The sequence below is a fragment of the Plectropomus leopardus genome, chromosome 16 (genome assembly GCF_008729295.1).
Source record: "Plectropomus leopardus isolate mb chromosome 16, YSFRI_Pleo_2.0, whole genome shotgun sequence".
Taxonomy (NCBI): domain Eukaryota; kingdom Metazoa; phylum Chordata; class Actinopteri; order Perciformes; family Serranidae; genus Plectropomus; species Plectropomus leopardus.
Genome location: NC_056478.1, coordinates 30,828,685 through 30,848,444, shown reverse-complemented (window position 1 = coordinate 30,848,444; position 19,760 = coordinate 30,828,685). Strand labels below are relative to the sequence as shown.

The 19,760-nt window shown below is 35.4% G+C and overlaps 1 protein-coding gene across 1 annotated transcript; it reads left to right on the top strand.

Moving 5' to 3' along the window:
• The first annotated feature begins 10,004 nt into the window (after positions 1–10,004).
• Positions 10,005–19,696, top strand: LOC121955903 (adhesion G protein-coupled receptor F5-like). The gene is made up of 9 exons (XM_042503987.1): positions 10,005–10,088; positions 14,115–14,175; positions 14,546–14,558; positions 15,298–15,447; positions 16,720–16,872; positions 16,974–17,035; positions 17,142–17,200; positions 17,849–17,973; positions 19,431–19,696. Exons 2-9 carry the CDS (start codon positions 14,122–14,124, stop codon positions 19,694–19,696), a joined length of 882 nt encoding a protein of 293 aa, XP_042359921.1. The 5' UTR covers positions 10,005–10,088; positions 14,115–14,121.
• The last annotated feature ends 64 nt before the right edge of the window (positions 19,697–19,760 follow it).

Below are 19,760 nucleotides of genomic sequence, written 5' to 3'. Positions count from 1 at the left end.
CTTTACCTGCTATGGGAAATAGCAACTGTGTAGGTTTTGTTTTAACATGGGTTGGGACATAATGTAAATCGGGGGCCTGGGGTTGCCCCCTTCTTTTTTTTTTTTTTTTTTTTAGCAACAAATAGCTCTTTTCATTTATCCCATTGAATTGTTATGTAGAATACACTATAAATTGTGGTGGAAAGAGAATTTTAAAATGTCAGTATTTGGAAGTATTCGGAATTTACTTTAAAATGCAATTTCAAAAACTTTTGAAAAATGTTGAAATGTTGAATCCATTATTCAGCTACTTACAAATGTAACTGTTGTAAACAAAAGTCAACATATGAAGGCCTATTCGTAGATGAGTATCCTGTGTATCCTGTTTCTGAGATAAACTGTTGGTGGCTCTTCACCATTTCAATGCTCATCAAAAACACTAACATACCAGGTAAATTTTAAGTGCTAAAGAATTGTTTCAGTTGACAATACTGGGATGTAAAGACTTGTAAAGCTGAGTGTCAGTGTGAATTTATTGTAGTCTTTATTATGTGCCTTTCACTTCATGCACAGTCTCTGTGCCACTGTGACAATGCTGCATACTTTCCCAGCCCTATATTTGCAAAATAATTTATATCTTTTTGTGTTACAGATTGTAGTCATCAAAAAACAACCAAATAAAATAATAATAATAATGTTAATAATATTGAAAGCTAAATTCTGGAGTGCCCAAATGTCTTTGAATGGGGTCTAGATTAGATAATGCTAAAACACACTTACAAACACACAGCTGTTTCATCCATCACTGAAAAACTATTCATTGCTAAACTTAAATACAGCACACCAACCTTTTTTTCTGGAATTGGGGTTGTATATTCTGAAAGACTGACCTAATGGCAGTGTCTAAAATAGTCCTGAAGTATTTTTCTTACTATAGTGAATATAATGACAGGTTATAATTGTGTTTTTCCAGTGTAGTACATATTTCAAATAGCTACAATGACAACATTTCTGGTGCCAGTCTACTAAACAAAAAGCAGCATTACAGTTGTTTTTTTTAATATTAGATTGTTTCTCTTAACAAAATGCACCTTTCTTATTTCGTTTTTTTTTTTTTTTATTAATCAATACTCGAGTGTGAATATTACTCGATCCTATCCAAGAGGGAACTCATGTCATGATGTACCAGCCAACTGTGGATCACCACTGCTTTATTCTATGCAAGTGTAGACCTTTTTTCTGTAATGGTGATCAACAAAGAAAATGCATTCTTATGCATGTAGATTGAAAACACACATACAGTGTAAAACAGATTCAATGCTTGTAATAACTCTTAAAGGGAATTTTTGGTGACTCAACAATAAAGGTCCAGTAAAAATCTGATTATAATTCATAATTCATTTCCATGATTATCTAGCAAATATTGTTGCTGACGTTTATATTCTTTTGGTCATTTCTGGGAAACCCTTCATTGTAAAGGTGAACACATAAATAAGGAATTCCAGTATGTAATCTGGAGCTGCTCCTCCTGCTGATTAAGAGCCTAATTTTGTTATCTCTTTTGCACCCAAAAGAACTTTATTATATTAAAGTGTACTCACTTCTGTAACAGAAAATGTTCCCATATACTCACAACATTGCCCTGGCTGCCCTAAGTATCATCTGGAGTATCTTTCACTATTCATTATCAACACAGCAGCTCTACACTTTATACCCCATTACATTACAAGCACTCCAGTTTTTGGATATGGGAGAGAGTTGCCCATCATTACTAATGTTTTTAGACTGTCTTAAATCATAGAAATAATATGTATTTATTTTAGAAATGGGCATAATTTCCCATTAATACAGCATCAAGCCATAAAAAGGTTAAGCCATCCACTAAAGTTGAGCCTTTATATTCTGTTACAAAAACATAATAACAAATCATATTTGAAGAAGAATTGCTACATTATTCAGATGAGATTCTTATTTCAAAAGTATTCAGTTTCTCAGTGTTTGTATGTCCTTTACATGGTGGAGTGTGAACGTCACTCCATGCTATTCAAGAAGGAACTTGTGTCATTATTTACCAGCCAAATGTGGACTTATGTTGTTATATCCTACACAAGTGTGGACCTTTTGCTTTATTCTGAACCCACAAACAAATTGCATTTCTTTCAGTGCAGACTGAGAACACAAGTATATTGAAAACTTGATTGATATTCAGTACTTGTACTGAACTTGACACCAGTACTCAGTGAAAACTGGTCAGGTAAGAATTTGGGGATTGAACAATTTTCATGGTCTAGTCAAAGTCTGATGTTACATCATTTTAATTAATTAAACCTGAAAAGAAATAATCTTACTGCTGATCATTTTATGTAGGAATTTATTCTGCTTGGTTTGTAGTTTCTTTTGGAAGTGAACAGCTTTAAAGGTCTAGTCACAATCTTCTGAAAAATCACTTTATGGTGATTAATTAAAACTAAAAAGAAATAATTATATTGCTGATAATTTTATGTATAATGTTACTCTTTTTTACAATTACAATTAATTTTTAGCGATACTAAAATACTATTTTCCTTCCTTCTCTGTGGACTGTTTACATTGATAGATTGGTAGTTGCAGTTGGTCTGGTTTATATATATATATATAAGAAACCAACAAAGTTATTAACAGTAAATACAAAATAAAATAAAACTGAATCCACAGGAAGATGGGAGCCGTCTTTAAAAGGTATACTTTGCTCTGGCAAGTAATATTTCTGTTATTTTTTTCACATAAAAATATATATGATATATTGATAGCATTAAAGTTTGTCCATTTTTAAAGATACAAATGAAGTTTTAGTGGAAAAGAAACACTCAATAGGTGAGAGAACAGGGATAGGGACAGTTTGACTGCAGTATATGGAGGTCCCCTCTTTGATAGACAGACGTCGCTCAAAGCTACAAGTCCCCTCTTGGCAATTTCTTTTAAAAATTTATAAAGTCACACTTGCAGAAATATTGTGAAAGAAGACTTTTCAATTCCATTTTTGTATTTTTAAAATGACCACTAATAGAAGTTCCCTTTTGGATAGTGGAGGCTGACGGTCCCCTGTTGTTGACGTGTATGTGTGTGTGTTTATAGATTTCATTTGGGCACCCATTAAAGTAGTCTTCTTCCAAAGTATTTATCACAATGTTTTCGAACAACAAAATGTTCACAAAGTAGATGCAAAATGGCTCTTTGTTTTGGTTTCACTTTGCCAATCAAATCAGTTAGATCAGGCAAGGCTGTCTTACACAGATCAGTGAACAAGGTGTGGCATCAGAATGACAAATTGACTGGGACAGAACAATCAGTCAAATGTAATTCCAAAAATGAAACGCCTTTTTAACATGAAACTAAAATCTGACAGACAGCCACTTTTCACTCTTATCCTCCCAAATCTCAACATAGCTCTGTGATATTATGTGCCACACAACTCACTGCCCATATGTTTCTATACACACATTACTGTCTTACAGCAACATTTGTCTGTCTGTGTGTGTGTGTGTGTGTGTGTGTGTGTGTGTGTGTGTGTATACAACAATTGCTACTTCATATTGAGCGATTATTTTTGCAGCAGTACTGTGAAACATAAAACAGTGTTGAAACAGGTGCACATAGCTGTAGTTTGTGATGTGGATGTTAAAGCTAGGATAGGCAGTTTTTTTTAGAAAGGGCAAAAGAAGGGTTGATTTAATTGATTTTGATTTTGAAAGACTTGATTTTGAAATAATTTTATTTGTCTTTTAAGCACTACATGGATTCCTACCTGGTTATATTGCTGATATGCTTATCTCCCATTCCACCTCCCAACCCTTTAGATTCGGTGACCTACTTCTCACCATTAAAAACAAAGAGGCCATTAACCCCATAAAACTAATGTAAACTACTGGCAGCTGTAGTTGCCAGCATCCTGTTGTTATTTTACAGGGTCACTACCGTAAATCACTTCAACAGTATATAGCCATTACATTTATTACAGTATTTTACAATAGAATTTGAGGTTTACAATATTATATTGGCTCAAAAAGCATTTAGATTTTGAAAAACTATACATTACTGTTGGATTATGGCTGTATTTTACAGCAATTTTAACTGTAACAAATTTTCCCCAATTACTGGCAACTACAGCTACCAGTAGTTTACCGTAATGAGGTGAAGTACTTCAACAGTATATCACCATAAAATTTATTACAGTATTCTTCAGTAGAAATTCTGGTTGACAGGGTAATATTGGCTTCAACAAGTGCAAAGATTTCTGGTATTTTACTGTATTTTGGGAAACAATACATTACTGTTTGAATTTGACTGTATTTTTACAGTAGTGTGAACAGTGATTTTTATTGAAAACAAAACGAAAAGATCTTTTCAATTTTCATAGGGCCGCTCTCATCTAAATTTGGCCTGAAGGTGATGGAGCATTAATAGTAGTTGGTCCTAAACTGTGGAATCACCTACCTCCAACAGTCAGATCATCCCCGTCAACTGAGACATTTAAAACTCGTCTTCAGGACTGTCTCAATCCTTTACCATTTAAACCATCATTATGTTGATATGCACGATTAGACTGCTGGACTCTACCTGCATTTGAGTTTGTTGTTTTGTTTTGTGTTATGATTTTTGTCATATTGTCTGCTCTTATTAATTTTACTTACTTTCTCCTATTTATGGCTGTTGTTATTTGCTCATTTCTTGTGTTTTTATTTGATCATGTTTCTGTTCTTTTTCATCTTTGGTTTGTTGTTTTATTACAATAAATGTGACTGGACTACATTCTCTAGTCAGGACGATAATCCTGATCAAAATACGTCAGCATGTCTTTTGAAAAAACTCCTATTTACCGCAAAAAGTTTTTACACTGGCACAAGGTGATATTTCAGGCAATTGAAAATGTCAGGTCCTGCTTTACTGCTAATCTGGCACATTGTTTGTTTACAACACAGCTTGACACTCATACATCCTGTATACAAATACACATTATTACTTCTCTTTGTAATTCTACTTATTCTACTCATTCTCTTGTCTCAAACAAAGCACTGTTTGCAGACTAGATCAGTAACATCACATTGACTGTAGCTGTCCAGCCTGTGGTTATTTTTGTGTTGTTTATACTCGAACAGCTAAGTAGTTATTTGCATAGCCTGATATCATGCTCTTTCCCAGCAGTGCCACGAGGTTTCCAATGCCAGACATGATGCACTAATGTGGCCACATGCTGACTACGATGAATTGGTATGATAAGCATGAAGTCTCCACATGGCCTGAAACACACCTTCTTAAGATAGTCATGCTATGGTCTTTGATGCTATGACATCAGTGCAACAGCAGACGTAATTGGGCAGAATTTAGATGGCATGATTTGTCTTTTTCACTCTTCAATGGTGTTAATCAATCAATCAGTCAGACGTAATTGACCACCCTTATAATTACTAAACATTATTTGGGGAGCACTTTTTAAAAAAAAAAACACAAAAAAAACCAAAACAATAAATACATAGATTAAATGATAATGGTAATAATAAAAGATAAATTAGTAAAATACTCAAACTGTAAATAAGAGGTAAATGACAGAAAAACAGCAAAATAATTCTTAAAATGATAAACATGTTAAAATAGGAAAATGATATAGGAAGTAGTAAAACCATGAAACAGACTAAGTGGTGTAAATAGTCAATGTATAAATAAATAAAGTTTAATTAATGAGCTTTAGAGGTGCTGGTAGGCAAATGTTGTTACCTTTGTGCTAAGCTAAGTTAGCTCCCTACTCCTGCTTTGAGGCTTTAATGTGTCTTAAAAAAGGCTGTTGCTAATAAGTGGCTAAATGACTATCAGAGAATATCATCCCACAGAGCGACGCCAAACACAGCTTTACAGTCGTATGGTGGTGACCTTAATGGTGCGTTCATACAGAATGCAGCAGACACGGCTAATGTTTTGAGCATCCATCACCATGCTTCTTGGAATGTTATCGTCAGAGAAGAAGTCACAGAGCATCATTTAGTGGAAATGCAGTCATCTAACAATTGTGTTTTATCGACATTTCAAAAATATCGCTTAAGTTTTGGGCAAATCCGTAATAAAAACCTACCTACAGAGAGAGACTTCTGGAGTTAGCAGCAGGCAACAAGTCCCTTTGTTGGTTGCAAAACTATTGTGTGAGGCATGGATCAGTTAATAATGACTGACTTTTTGAAACCTGGAGCGACATTACTTTTATTGCACTGTGCTCAGACACCTTTTTTTGGCATTTTTGCCTTTATTAAACAGGACAGAAGATCAGTAGCATGAAAGGGGGAGAGAGAGAGAGATGACATGCAGCAAAGGGCCGCAAGCTGGAATCAAACCCGCAGCCTCTGCAGCAAGGACATTGCCTTCATTTATGGGGCGCCTGCTTTATCCACTAAGCCACCTAACGTCCCCTGTGGTCAGATACCTTTCACAACGTATGAAAATGGCAACTTGTTAGGAAATATAATAAAAAGATTTTGAAAAAAAAATTTTTTTTTGAAAAACTAGGGAAAAAATTGGGGAAAAGACTATCTCCCCGCTGTTTTATTGGACAGTTTGTAAGCCTACCTGCAGAGCCACCTTTTTGCAGCAGAGCTCCAGTCTTCAAAGAGTCTAAAGGCATTTGCTGCTATGCAAATACCCATGGTGTTAGTTTGCCAACACAAATAATGGATGTTGAAAAAACAGGCAGTTTATGATTGCTCTATTTGTCATAGAAGACATGGGGCCCTTTGAAACCCTTTGAAACCTGGGTTGACATCACTTTTCTTCTTTCTCAAATTTTGAGCACGTTGGTTTGCTTTCTTTAAAAATAATCAGAAAAAACAGCAATGAGCAGCAGAAATTATTTTTGGAAAATGATTTTTAAAGAAACAAGGCAAAAATGTTCAAAAAACTACAAGTCTGATTATTAATATATTTTAAAATTTAGTTATTAGTGTAATTATTTATTATTTCTAATAATAATAATAACAACAACAATAATAATAATAATTGCTATTATTATTATTACCTATGATTTTTAAAAGACCTCAAGGCAAGTTTCTCAGGTCTCAAGGGGTTATCTGCCCTCTGAACACTTGCTTCTGTCTGTCCCTGACCTTAAGAGTGGTTTGACTTCACTTGGGACATTTAAATGAGCAAGGAAGGCGTCAAGATAATGCAAAGAGCGGAGTTGGTTTTTTTGCTGCTGGTTTGGTTTGGTTCTCCAAAGCAGGAAGTTTAATATTTCTTTTTGAAATATACTTAAACATGTTTCAACAGTTTAGTTTTGGGTTGTTTTTTTGTAGTTGTTTGTTGGTTATGATAGTCTATAGCTTACGTTTTGCAGTGTAATAATCTTACTCTTGCTTAGTTTCTGATGCTTCATAATATATTCTAGTTGCATGCTTTGTCGAATTTCCCACAATTATCACTACAGCAGTAACCCATAGTGGGCACTACTTTTTTTTTTTTTTTTTACATCTTATTATAAGCTTTGGCTAAATAAGTAAACAGATATTTTCAAGTGAAAAAAAAGAAAATCAATTGCACAATTTCAGAAAGTCCTTCATTCAACATATTATCACTGCTGATGCAATAACGTGTAAGCAGCATTTTAATACTGGCTGCAGAAGAGTTAATCAGAAGAGTTAATCTCATTGTAACATTGCACACATTGTAGCATTCCTACTAGTTTTAGACATTGACCTGTAGCATAAGACACAGTTTTACATTTTACACACTTTACACACTAGCACACACACATTTTAAGATTCACCTAGTGCTGTTGTCTATCACTGTATATCTTCACATGGTCAGTGGACTTCAGCATCTACATTTTACATTTTAGGTGTCCTTCTGCATCTGTTGTTTACGCTCTGGGGTGCTGCTACAGTAATGTCAACAAATGCATGTGGTGGGATGATGTGGCACGTGGTTATGTTTAGACGATAGCAGCACGTGCAACAACTGCACAGATGCTTAGATTTAGGGGAGGGGAGGCAATTGGGTAGGTGTAGATTCTACACCTACCCAGTTGCCTACACCTACCCATGTGATGTTTTTATTCTACACTGTAGAATAAAAACATCACATTCAAACAGGAAGTGAACACTGGATCCATGTCAAATTCTGGATTTGTTGGACCAATCTATTGCCCCTCCCACTCGATAAGCACCCTAGCCCATCTTATATTATGTCATTATTGACAGCGTTATAACCCATCAAACATCCACAGTCATCTTCTAGTTTGGACGTGCTGACGTCCGTGCTGACATTGATAATGCTACTGGCTCACCGCGATCAGCTCTCGACTCTGTTGAATCCTTCAAGAAAAAATTTTGAAACCAACCGTGAAAATTTGAAAGAAATTGGCATTCAACCAACCTGGTTTAGTCTGGCCCTTCGCCATGCCAGAGCAAACTATTACTCATCATTAATTGAGGAAAATAAAAACAATCCTGGGTTTCTTTTCAACACTGTAGCCAGACTGACTCAGAGTCACAGATCCATAGAGCCTTGAATTCCTTTGGCCCTGAGCGGTGACGACTTTATGAGTTTCTTTAATGATAAAATTATAACTATTTGAGATAAAACCCATCACCTCTTGCCCTTAACTGACCTGACCTCGGACACAGGTAGCCTGGATATGGCAGCAAGGCCTGAAATTTATCTGGACCATTTCTCCCCCATTGACCTTCGCCTACTCAACACTGATTTCTGCATCTAGAAAGTATGGGGTTTGTTTCAAACACCCCTCACACCTGACCTATAGGGACCTCTGTGCTCCGTATATTACGTATATATACGAATTACTGTTACCAGCAGCAGTTTAACCTGATGTCGTCCAGTGGTGTATCATGCAGACACTACGGGTTCATCTGGTCGCGTTCTCAGGTGATGCTGCCTGTCTGTGTTTCATATTGTCGCAATAGGCCTATGATACTCACTAGTGGTAGATCATGCAGATGTGACAGGTTCCCTGCTCTACTTGTCAAGTGGTTCAGCCTGCCTGTGTATCATATTGCCGCAGCAGGTGCCATCTAGCCTCCTGTGGTATTTCATAATGCCAAGAACTGTTCTATCTGGCCATGTTTTCATATGGTGATGTCCAACAGTGTATCATGTGGATGCGAAAGGTGGCTTTTGCTGTCTGGATCGTACACCAACAACACTGCCAAAACTGCAATATTTGACGCCTTTGAAATGAAAACGGGCTTACATTGCAAGTAAACATTCCACCTTAAAAGCTTCTGGCAGTGAGCTCTTTATAGACCGATCAACGAACTGCAGAGTTTACAGCTCCATGTTTTAGTACCGGAACAGTGTGCTACGTCCACAGCTTTTCATGATGGAAACGGAAAACTAACCTATTGATCGTGTACAGAACTGATCTGAACTAGACTGCTTGGTGGAAACAGGGCTTAAAGTAACTACAGCTTTCAAATATCTGTAGTGGAGTAGAGGTATAAATAAGCACACAATTAAAGTACTCAAATGAAGTACAAGTACCTAAAAATATTAAAGCACAGTACTTGAGTTCTTCCAATCACACCTCTGATCCCAGGTCTGATATGGATCAGTCTATGTGGCGTGTGATCGTGGATCAGAAAAATATTTAGTGAATAGAGTGAGGAAATAACCTAGATTTTCAGCATAAGGTTTTATGAGGCCAGCGGACTCAAGGAGAGCACAGACCCAGCTGGTGTCAGGCGACAGGCAGCTGCTATGTGACCTTCTGAAGGAGAACGCTTGATTTGGTAGACAAATATGCATGGAAAGCTGAAAGGCTCAGTGTGTGTGTGTGTGTGTGCACGTGCAGACTAGTCCGGCTGGCATGGAGATGTGCCATCAATGCAAATGGTCTTCCAATACAAAGTCGTGACATAAGTGCATCCCGTAACACCCCCTGCACAAACACACGCACACGTACACACACACACCCTGTCCAGCCTAAGCCAGTCTTTTTTGGCAGATGTGTTCATTTTCTTTGACTCTGTTTCTGGTGTGGACCTGGCAGATGTGGAGCACAGTCAGACTTCTGTTTGATAACTATCAGTTAAACATCATCCTCGTGCATGTCACTGTGTGAGTGTGAAGCCAAGGTAAGACATTTTTATTCACGTATTTTTTATTTTTGTGAAAGAAATGAAATCTAAAAGTTGTCTATGTCGCAATTACCTGTACTCTACATCAGTTGTTCCCACCCAGCTTGCAGGGAAAATTCCCGCAACATTGGCCAGTGTTGCCTACATGTTGTAACAATATTTTAATTAAATTTTATTTTATGATTTTAATGTTCAAAGACTCTTTTGAGGATGTTTATTATTTCAAATAATGTTCCTTTAAGTTAAAATACTGACTAAGATGTAACGTAATAACTGCAGCATTCTTAGAATGTTTTGGTGACAGATCATAGAGTGTTCCTTTATAAAAAATGTTCCCACAATGTTTCATGAGAACAAAGAAAGAACATTTTCAAAGCAACATTCAGAACACGTTATTAAGACCTGAGATTACTTTTTTTTTTTATCAAAATGTCATGTAATGTGATATGTTAACCAAAAAAAAGAGAGGAAAAAGAATTTAAGAGGAAAGTTCTGGGAACTAGAACAAAACATGATAAAAACATTGCATTGTAACTTTCTCAGAATGTTCTTGAGCCAAAACTTACCAGCTAGTCAATATTTTCCCTTGGAACCTGGTTTCTAAGACAAATGAGATATTTTATTTATGGATATTTCATATGATACTGAACAATAGTAGGACAAGAGTTGTGTTCTTTGGATATTTTTAGTAACTTTTCATACAATTCTGTATGTACATTTATTTATTGTTTTTATTTAAACATTCATACATACTTTATAGGCTTCTTTTTTGACAAATTCTGCTGGGGGATTTTTTTGTGGGGTTTTTTGTTTGTTTTTTGCTCCCAGTGACATTTGGCCATTCCTCTGTTAGCATGTTGGTTGTTTGAGTTGTCTACTTCTCTGATGAAGGATGAGACTGTTTATGAGAGTGAAGACTCTGTGAATGTATGCTGCGTTTAGGTCTTCAGAATACCCTTTTCCTGTGAGATTTTTTTTTTCAGTTTAATTCTTAGATAATGATCTAAACATAACCCTTTGAAACCTGGAGCATCACCACTTATCTTGCGCTGCTCTCAGATGCCTTTCAGAAGTAATTAAACCTCTGAATCCTGAGAAAATTGATGTATTTTCTTTGAAAAAAAAGGTGGGTGAAAAAAGCCGTTAAAATGAAATGCTCTACAATTGGCAAAAAATTCAGAGGATTTTGAAAAAAATATTTTTAATTAATTTAATTTAATGTTCATTCCAAGGGGCACAGCATATTAATGAACATAAGTATAAATAACATGATAACATGATAACACCCTTTTTAATTTTTTATTTTGGCTTTATATTTTTATTACTTCAAGTAATTTCCTTCCCTTGTGACTACTGTCTTGCTAATTTTTGGGTATTTCTTTTTTCGTTGCTCTTTGTCTTCTTCAAATATTTTTGAAAGTAATCAAGCCAGTGTGCTCAGGTTTCATAGGGTTAACAAAAATTTTATTTCATTAAGTTTTACTTCACAGAAATGAATGAAATGCTTAATAGTACAAATAGTTGCTCCCAGAAACAAAATTCGAAGAAAAAACTTGCTTATGATACTTTGTAAGAATTTCTCCTTAAGATCAAGAAGTCGGTTCTGGTAAAGATAAAAGTTTTTCAGAGATCACATTAGCCCTTAAGCGAGCTACTAACCTGGATGACAGTGAGTTAATGCTGAAGATTAGAAGGTGCAGAGAGAATGCTTGTGGTCAATCTTACAACGGATACTTACACATCTCCCAACCAAGGTAATAAAGACAATGCCAGAAATAAAGTGATCACAACACTAAAATAAATGCAACTGGAAAAATAGGAGTTTCATATTATGACACTATTCATCTGTGAGTGACCACACCTTGCAGGCTCACAAAAGAGTGTGTGTAGGCAGGTTTCGATTTTCGATATTTTCAAATTGTTGATAAAACACAATCACGTGATGACTGCGTTTCCACTGAGTGATGTTCTGCAACTTCTCCTCTGGTGATAGCATTCCAAGAAGCATGGAAAAACATTAGTAGCTTTATTTCTATTACAGCCACGGCATTAGCCGTCATTATTAAATTTACAAATAATAATAATGTTATTTTCTAAGCACTTTTCTCACACAATTACCTTATTTGTTTTTTGGCTATTTATGCTTAACCAATTTCTTTCTTTTTTTTTTTTGGTCATTTCATCTTCAGTTGCTCGTGCCATCTTTCCATGATCTGAAACATATCAAGCCAATTTGCTCATTTTCGAAAGGGTTAATTATATTTAATTGGAATACTGTACATCTCTGCCAATCAATGATCCCAACAGAAAAGAGACACTGTGCCCTCCAGAATGATTATTATGATAATGCATGTGACATTGAGGTGTTCCTGTAATTGACCCTGGATGACTATGGATCAGTGCATGTATCCATTTGTGTGTATTTTGGTATGGTTACTGTATGTAAACACACATCATAACACAAGTGCATGTCATCCAGTGTGATATAACCACAGAGAGGAAGAAATATCTCAGGAAAATGAGGTAGGTTTAACCACGCACCACATCCACTGGCCTCTGACCACGCTGGTTGCATGTAGCCACATGTGGGCACGATGTGAACACTGCACTGTTACATTGTTTGTTCACATGGTCCAAATTCAAAGTGATGCAAACAAGTTTGGAGGAAAAACAGATAGCTGCTGATAGGACATTCTGGAACAAATATGCTACAATGGTGTTAGTGCACCGTTGTCAGACTCATAGTCAAATTTGCACCAGCTGATGTAAAAAAAACCAACACATAAGTCAAATAAAATGTCTATAAATATCTGTCTCTTTCTGGAAGGGGGTTGTTTGTTTTACCTTAACAGTAACAGGCATATGGCTGTCTGATCAACAAAATAAACAGTACAGTAACTACGAAATCATACATAGAAGGAGAAAGAGAGACATGCAGACCAGCAATAATATTTACAATAACACTGATGACAATAATAATAGAAAGATGAATACTACTACTAATAATAATAATAATAATAATTATATAATATACATACATATATGAAATAAATACAGACATGTATACATTTATTTAGTATAGTATAATTGTGACAATAATAATCATATCTTGATCTTACTTAAAATAATCTTGGAAGCTTGCAAAAGGAAAGTAATTGTACTATTAATCTTAATTTATGTTTACTTTATGTCTAAAAACTTAAAAATGTGAAATGTGGAATTATCTTGGTTTTGGGGTTCTTGTTTTTTTTCTAAGTGTTTGCAGCTTTAGGAAACCGAGTTAGTCTAAAGTTAGTCACAAAGACAGCAGCGTTTCATGCCGACACAGCAGGTGCCTTACAGCCATCAGCTGGCGATAAGTGCATCATAACCAGATCTGCATTCTCATGTGATGAAGTCCAGTGGCATTCACACAAAAGAGGCTTTTTGGATTTGCAGAATGACGCCAAAAGCTCTGTCAAAGCAGCGTTATTTTATGTTTGCATTGAGAGCAGGCTGGTATCCTGGGTGCATCTGTTGTTGACATTCTGAGATGGCGTGTCAGTTCACACCTATTATGTGGATTGTGTATTTTCAAAATACAATTCCTTTTTCATGGGAAATGTACAATTTCTGCTCCTTAGACGCATACAGTCTTTTTCAAAATAAGGGTACAATGTCACACACATTTTATATCAGCCCTGTTTTTCATGTATCAACTGTATGGTGGCGTTTCCCTGCCCTGCTCAGGGAAGAGACGACCAGAACTCACAACAGCCACATTCACAGTCACTGCAAAGCCAGCAAAAGCCCTGCAAGCAAAACATTGTTTGAGAGTAACATATTAATGCACAATATTTGCAAAAAAGATGTCCAGATGACACAAAAAAACTGAATGGCATATAGTTCATTCACTGAAGCTACAAACACTGAGAATATGAGGATAATATGAGACTAGGTATATGCATTTGTGAGTGCATACATTTCCAGTCATCTTGTTCCTTAACTACTGTTAATATAGGTTTACCTTCCTCTCTACACTAGGAGAACAATGTCCGCCAGGATGTTTATCTTCCTCTTTGGAGCTGCGTACATCTGTTATCAGGTAAACATGCTCTTAAATGTGATATTTATTTTTGGACAGAAATAACTACAGAAATTTTGATTAATATTCAACTTTAACCCTTTGAAACTGGACTGAATTGGCTCATTGTCTTGAACATGTAAAGAAAGCAATGAGCAACAAAAGAAGAAATGACCCAAAAATTTGCAAGAAAATAACAGTCTCAAAGGGTTAATCTTTTTTCTATATTCTAATTTTCTATTTTGACTTAAAAATAAAATTGACAAAAACTTTGTATATTTAATCTGTGTTTATTTGGAATACAAATAAAAGAATAAAAGAAATATATTTTTTGATTTCACAGAAGATGGAATGACACCAATGACCTTTTTTTGTTTGTTTGCCATTGCAGGTCCTTGCAACAGGTGAGGTGTTGGGGTATGTTGTCATATGGGATGCTTTTGTTTGTTTGTTTAAAACAAACAAACAAACACCCCCAAATTTCAAAACTGTAAAAAAAAAATTAAAAAATTGACAAAACAAAATTCAAAATTACAAATAAAAATAAAAAACATCCTAAAAAAAAATCTAGAAAATCAAATTAAACTAAATTACCCAAAATACCTTAAAATTGTTTGAAAATTTGAAAAAACAACCCACTAAAAATAGATTTTAAAAAAATCCTAAAAATGAAAAAATATTAAAAATTTGAAAGAATAAAAAATTATAAAAAGACTGAAATGTTTATCACTCTGCAGTTAATTTTCTGTCAACTAGCTAACTGATTAATCAACAACCCATTTCAGTTGTACTAGTATAAACTGTTGGTAATTTAATTCATAACATTATATTATATAATCTTCTCATTTTTCTAAATGAAAGTAACTCAAGTGTTCAGATAAATGAGGGGAAATAAAAAGTACAATGCTATCCTCTGAAATGTCAGTGGAGTAAAAGTATAAAGTGACATGAAAGTACTCAAGTATGGTACTTGAGTAAATGTTTTTGGTTACATGCCCCTAACATTAACCATCTTTCCGGTTGTTTCCTTTATTTTGTGGTGACATGTTTTTGGGTAATGTACTCCTGTAAACCCCTTTTTGATTCAAGTTGCTTAACCTAAAAAGAGAACACATCAAAATTAGTCTCATGTTGTTGTTGAAGATTACTACCTTGGTGAGATGATGGTGGAGAGTAATGTCACCCTGGAGGCCCAGACCATCCTGTCAGCTCTGAACACAGCGAAACTTCAAGTGGAAATTCCTATTCAAAGTTCCCATTTGGTGACAGTCTTACATACTGAGCTGGTCGCAGGTATGAAACACCTTCTGTATTTGATTAGTCCAAAGAGCTTTTGTTTATTACAGTGGGTGGGAAATGAGTAAAGCATGTAACACAGTTTGGTAATAGAAAGATATCGAGCACACCATATCTTTAGTCCAACTAAAACTGAACTTTCAAAATGCATGCAAAACATGGCTGAAGCCCAATTTCTCAAAGTCGGACTACCACACCTATATAATACTGTGGGGGTTGATTTATTCTTTCATGTATACACCTCAGTCGGATCTAAACTGGTCTCAGTGTTCTGCACATGCTTCATAGTCCCTGCACAGAAAATACATTTTGCTCAGGTTCCTTCCATTTCTCTTGATGATCATCATTGATGGTTGGTTTTAGAACCCCATCCCCCACACTAACACCAAACATAGACATCTTTAGCCTCGTAAAAAGTCTCACTTTAAGTGCTTATTGTCACTTAAGTAAGGATACTCAACTTGCCCATACATGATTCGAGAATTTTATAACATTTCTAGAATTTAGGACATTGCTCGGATTTAGGATATTCCTCAGGAATTTAGGAAATTTCTAGGATTTTGGTACCAATCTAGGGTTTTAGGACATTTCAAGGATTAAGGATGTTTTGAGGATTTAATAACATTTCTAGGATTTTAGGACATGTCTTGGATGTTAGGACATTTGTAGGAATTTAGCACATTTCTAGGATTTAGGATGTACATAGGATTTTAGGACAGTTATGGGATTTTAGGACATTTCTAGGGTTTAAGACATTTTCTTGACTCTTAGAACATTTCTAGGAATTTAGGACATTTCTAGGATTTCGGTACTGTTCTGGGATTTTAGGACATTGCTATGATTTTAGGATATTTCTCACATTTAAGAACATTTCTAGGAATTTAAGACATTCCTATGATTTAGGATGATGCTTGGGACTTTTCTTGGATTTCAGTGCCCCCCCCCCCCCCCAAAAAAAAAAAAAAAAACAACCAAGAACTGGGCTTGCTCCACCATTTTACCTGCAGTAAATTCAGTTGATTGGACTTGATTTGGAAAGGCACATACATACATACATATTGAAAAACAGTTTCAAGAGAAACAGTAGCATGCTGAACACTGTTGTGTTACCCAGGTGCACTGCCTTGTAACAAGGTGCACGTTTTTATGTACGCTGCAAAGCCCCATGAGGCAAATTGTCTGATAATGGGCTTTGTAAATAAAGTTGAACTGAAATAGTATTAAATTGAAGTTTCCAGGGATTTTAAGGATCTGTGCTTCTCTTGCCAGAGTGCGTGATTGTTGGGGATGAATCGTCTTGCAGCTGCAGTGTTGGGTACATTTGGAGCAATGAAGTGTGCTACACGTACAACTGTTGCCGTGAAACTACTTGCAAACAAAATGTGTCGCACATCACACCACTTTGCATTGCCAAAGTCCAAGGTAACGCCCCCAGTTAGTCTGAGATAGATCTCCCTACATTAATAAGTCTGAAAATGTTGATATCAGAACTGAAACTAATTATAATGTCTTCATCAATACAGTTCGCATCACTGGATCAGTTACATTGAATACAGGCACCTGGGATGGAACCCAGTCTAGCAAGGTACGTCTCACTTTGGTCACAAATTTATATTTATATTTTCTCGAGGATGTTTACCACTGTAATACATAGGTCAAATGTAAATGATTTCCTGCTTTTTCTTTTTAAGCTTACAGATGGCTTTAAATTACTGAATGGATTTGAGAACCTGAATGTTACGGGTCCAAGGTATTGTTCTTTACAATGATATGGATGTTCCCATATTTTTTTTTTCATAGAATAAGATCTTAGAATGAAAATGAATGGTGCCACAGCAGCTTTAGCTTTTTGTTTTTACAAGAATTTAATAGGTAGAGGCTTTTGGGGGGATTTGTTTTTCATTGAAGGATGAACTGCTTGTGAGATGCTGTGTTCGCTTGTGCTTGATGGCTGCATTTACCCTTTACACCATTCTTATTCAATTTACACAGGGACCAACAACACAAGTGACCTTAAATTTTCAGGCCTCTATTCAAATCTTGTCAAAGATTGGATTGAAAATAGGAAGAATCTGTTCAGACAAACCATTGCTAAGACCCGGTAATGTCCTTAAATCCTAAAAAAGTCCTGAAATCTGAGAAATGTCCTTAAATCCTAAAAAAAAAAATCCTAAAAAAAAAAAAAAAAAAAATGAAACAAAAATGCTTAATTAGTACATTTTGTTTTTTGTTCTGCTATTTAAAACATCATCAGGAAGCTAAGGTTTGTGTAAGCCATCATGCCTTGGCTAAAAGCATCTCAGTTCAAAATCTCATGTTACTTTTATCCCAGATCCAAACACATCTTTTCTGACTCGCTAACCACTTATCTTTCATTGATCTTTGCCAAATCGTAAAGGTCAGACAACAAAGTTGCTGACTTTGAGGCAACTGTCACCGTCAAAATGACGACTCAGAAACTTCTAAATATTGTGACAGACCTGGAAACAAATCTTAAGGCCGTGCTTCAGGTCAACACCGAAGGTCAGTATGAGAGTGTTGCTGTTTATTGTCATTTATTTAGATCATGTTGACTCTGTTGAATCTGCTGTACTGCATGCTCTCAGTATACTGCTATTTTTGGGTTTTGCACTGTGAGTATATTAAGCAATGATGCATCAGACTCATTATCTGTGGTTTATATTCATTTTATTTATCTATTTGTGTTTGATATATAACGTGAAATTTGAGTATATGGATTAAAAGTCTAAATATATTGATTGACAGTATGACTATATAAAATGAAACTTAAGAATGTGGTATGAAATTTGCAAATGTGGAATGACAATCAAAAATATGGAACAAAACTTGACAATATTGAATTGAATTTGACAATATGGAACAAAACTTTAAAATATGGAATGAAACTTGGGAATATGGAACAAATCTTGAGAATTTAAAATTGAATTTGAAAATATGGAAAAAAAAATTGGAGACATGGAACAAAATTTTAGAAAATTAAATTAAACTTGTTAATATGGAACAAAACTTGAGAATATGAAACACATTTTAAGGGTATAACTTTGATATGGATGAAACTTGTAAATATGGAACAAAACTTGAGAATATTAAATAAATTCCAAGAATATGGACACAAATTAAGAATACAGAATGAAACTGTATTAGAATTCAGAATACTGAATAAAATTTGAAAAAATGGAATGAAAATTTACAACATAGAGCAAAATTTGAGAATATGGCAGAAACTTCATAATACTGAAGAAACTTTAGGGAAAGAATATATATGTATTTATATAAAATCATTTCCTACTTGTAACAGTAAAGAAGGATTAAAGGATGCTTTAAAGAGTGTCAGCTGCAGGGAATTCAGTAATGGCTTTAGCTGATCAGCCACAATGGCTGATGTCAGAGTTGACCGTGGTTATTGTTGTGAGGATCATTCTTATTTGCCCAAAACACAAGAATAACAGTCTAACGTTGACTTAAGAAATTGGTATGTTCATTACACCCTCAATGTAGTATGACTGATGGCTTTGGCTAAAGCTGAGATTATGAAAATAAAAGGCCATGATGTTTATCTATTTGTGAATGTGCTCATGGAAATTTGCATTGTGAATTTAGATATGTTATGTGCAAATTAGACAAAGTGGACGAATTTGGTAAAGGCCAGAGTTTGTCACCATAGTCTCTTAGATTTCTTGAAAAATGTATCAGTTTTCCCCTTCTTAAGATACTTGCCATTGGCCAAAATAGAAAAAAAGAAAATCATTACCAATAAGCCACTGAGATGTGTGAGTGTGCATCATATAGACTGAACCAGAAAGTGTTGAGGTATCCTACTCTGCACCAAGGTCTTGCATAGACAAATGACAGTAGAAACTTATAAACCAGTGGACTGACATTGGAAGGCTTTACCGTCTGCTTCTGGCCTAATCGTAATGACTGTGTTGATGTGTATTTATATTGCCTACCTCACACAGGAATGGTCACCATCGAGTCTCCAAATGGTACAGTGTGCTACGAGTCTGAGCCAACACTAAAATGCACATATGAGGAGGTAACCAGCAGTGCTGCCTGGTACATGAGCAGGGGGAATAGCCGTTTTGGGCTTAATAACGGCAGTGTGGTGAAACTGCACCACAACTGTGCCTCAGCGGCATCTTGTGTTGCTGTTACTCTCAAAGAGGTGACAGGCATCTGGTCAGGCAAGTACAAAGCTGAAATTAAGATCAAACTAAAATTATGATTAATTTTATTTATATTCTGTAGCCCCTTTTACACAGAGATGGTATAGAGCTGCTATTAAATCC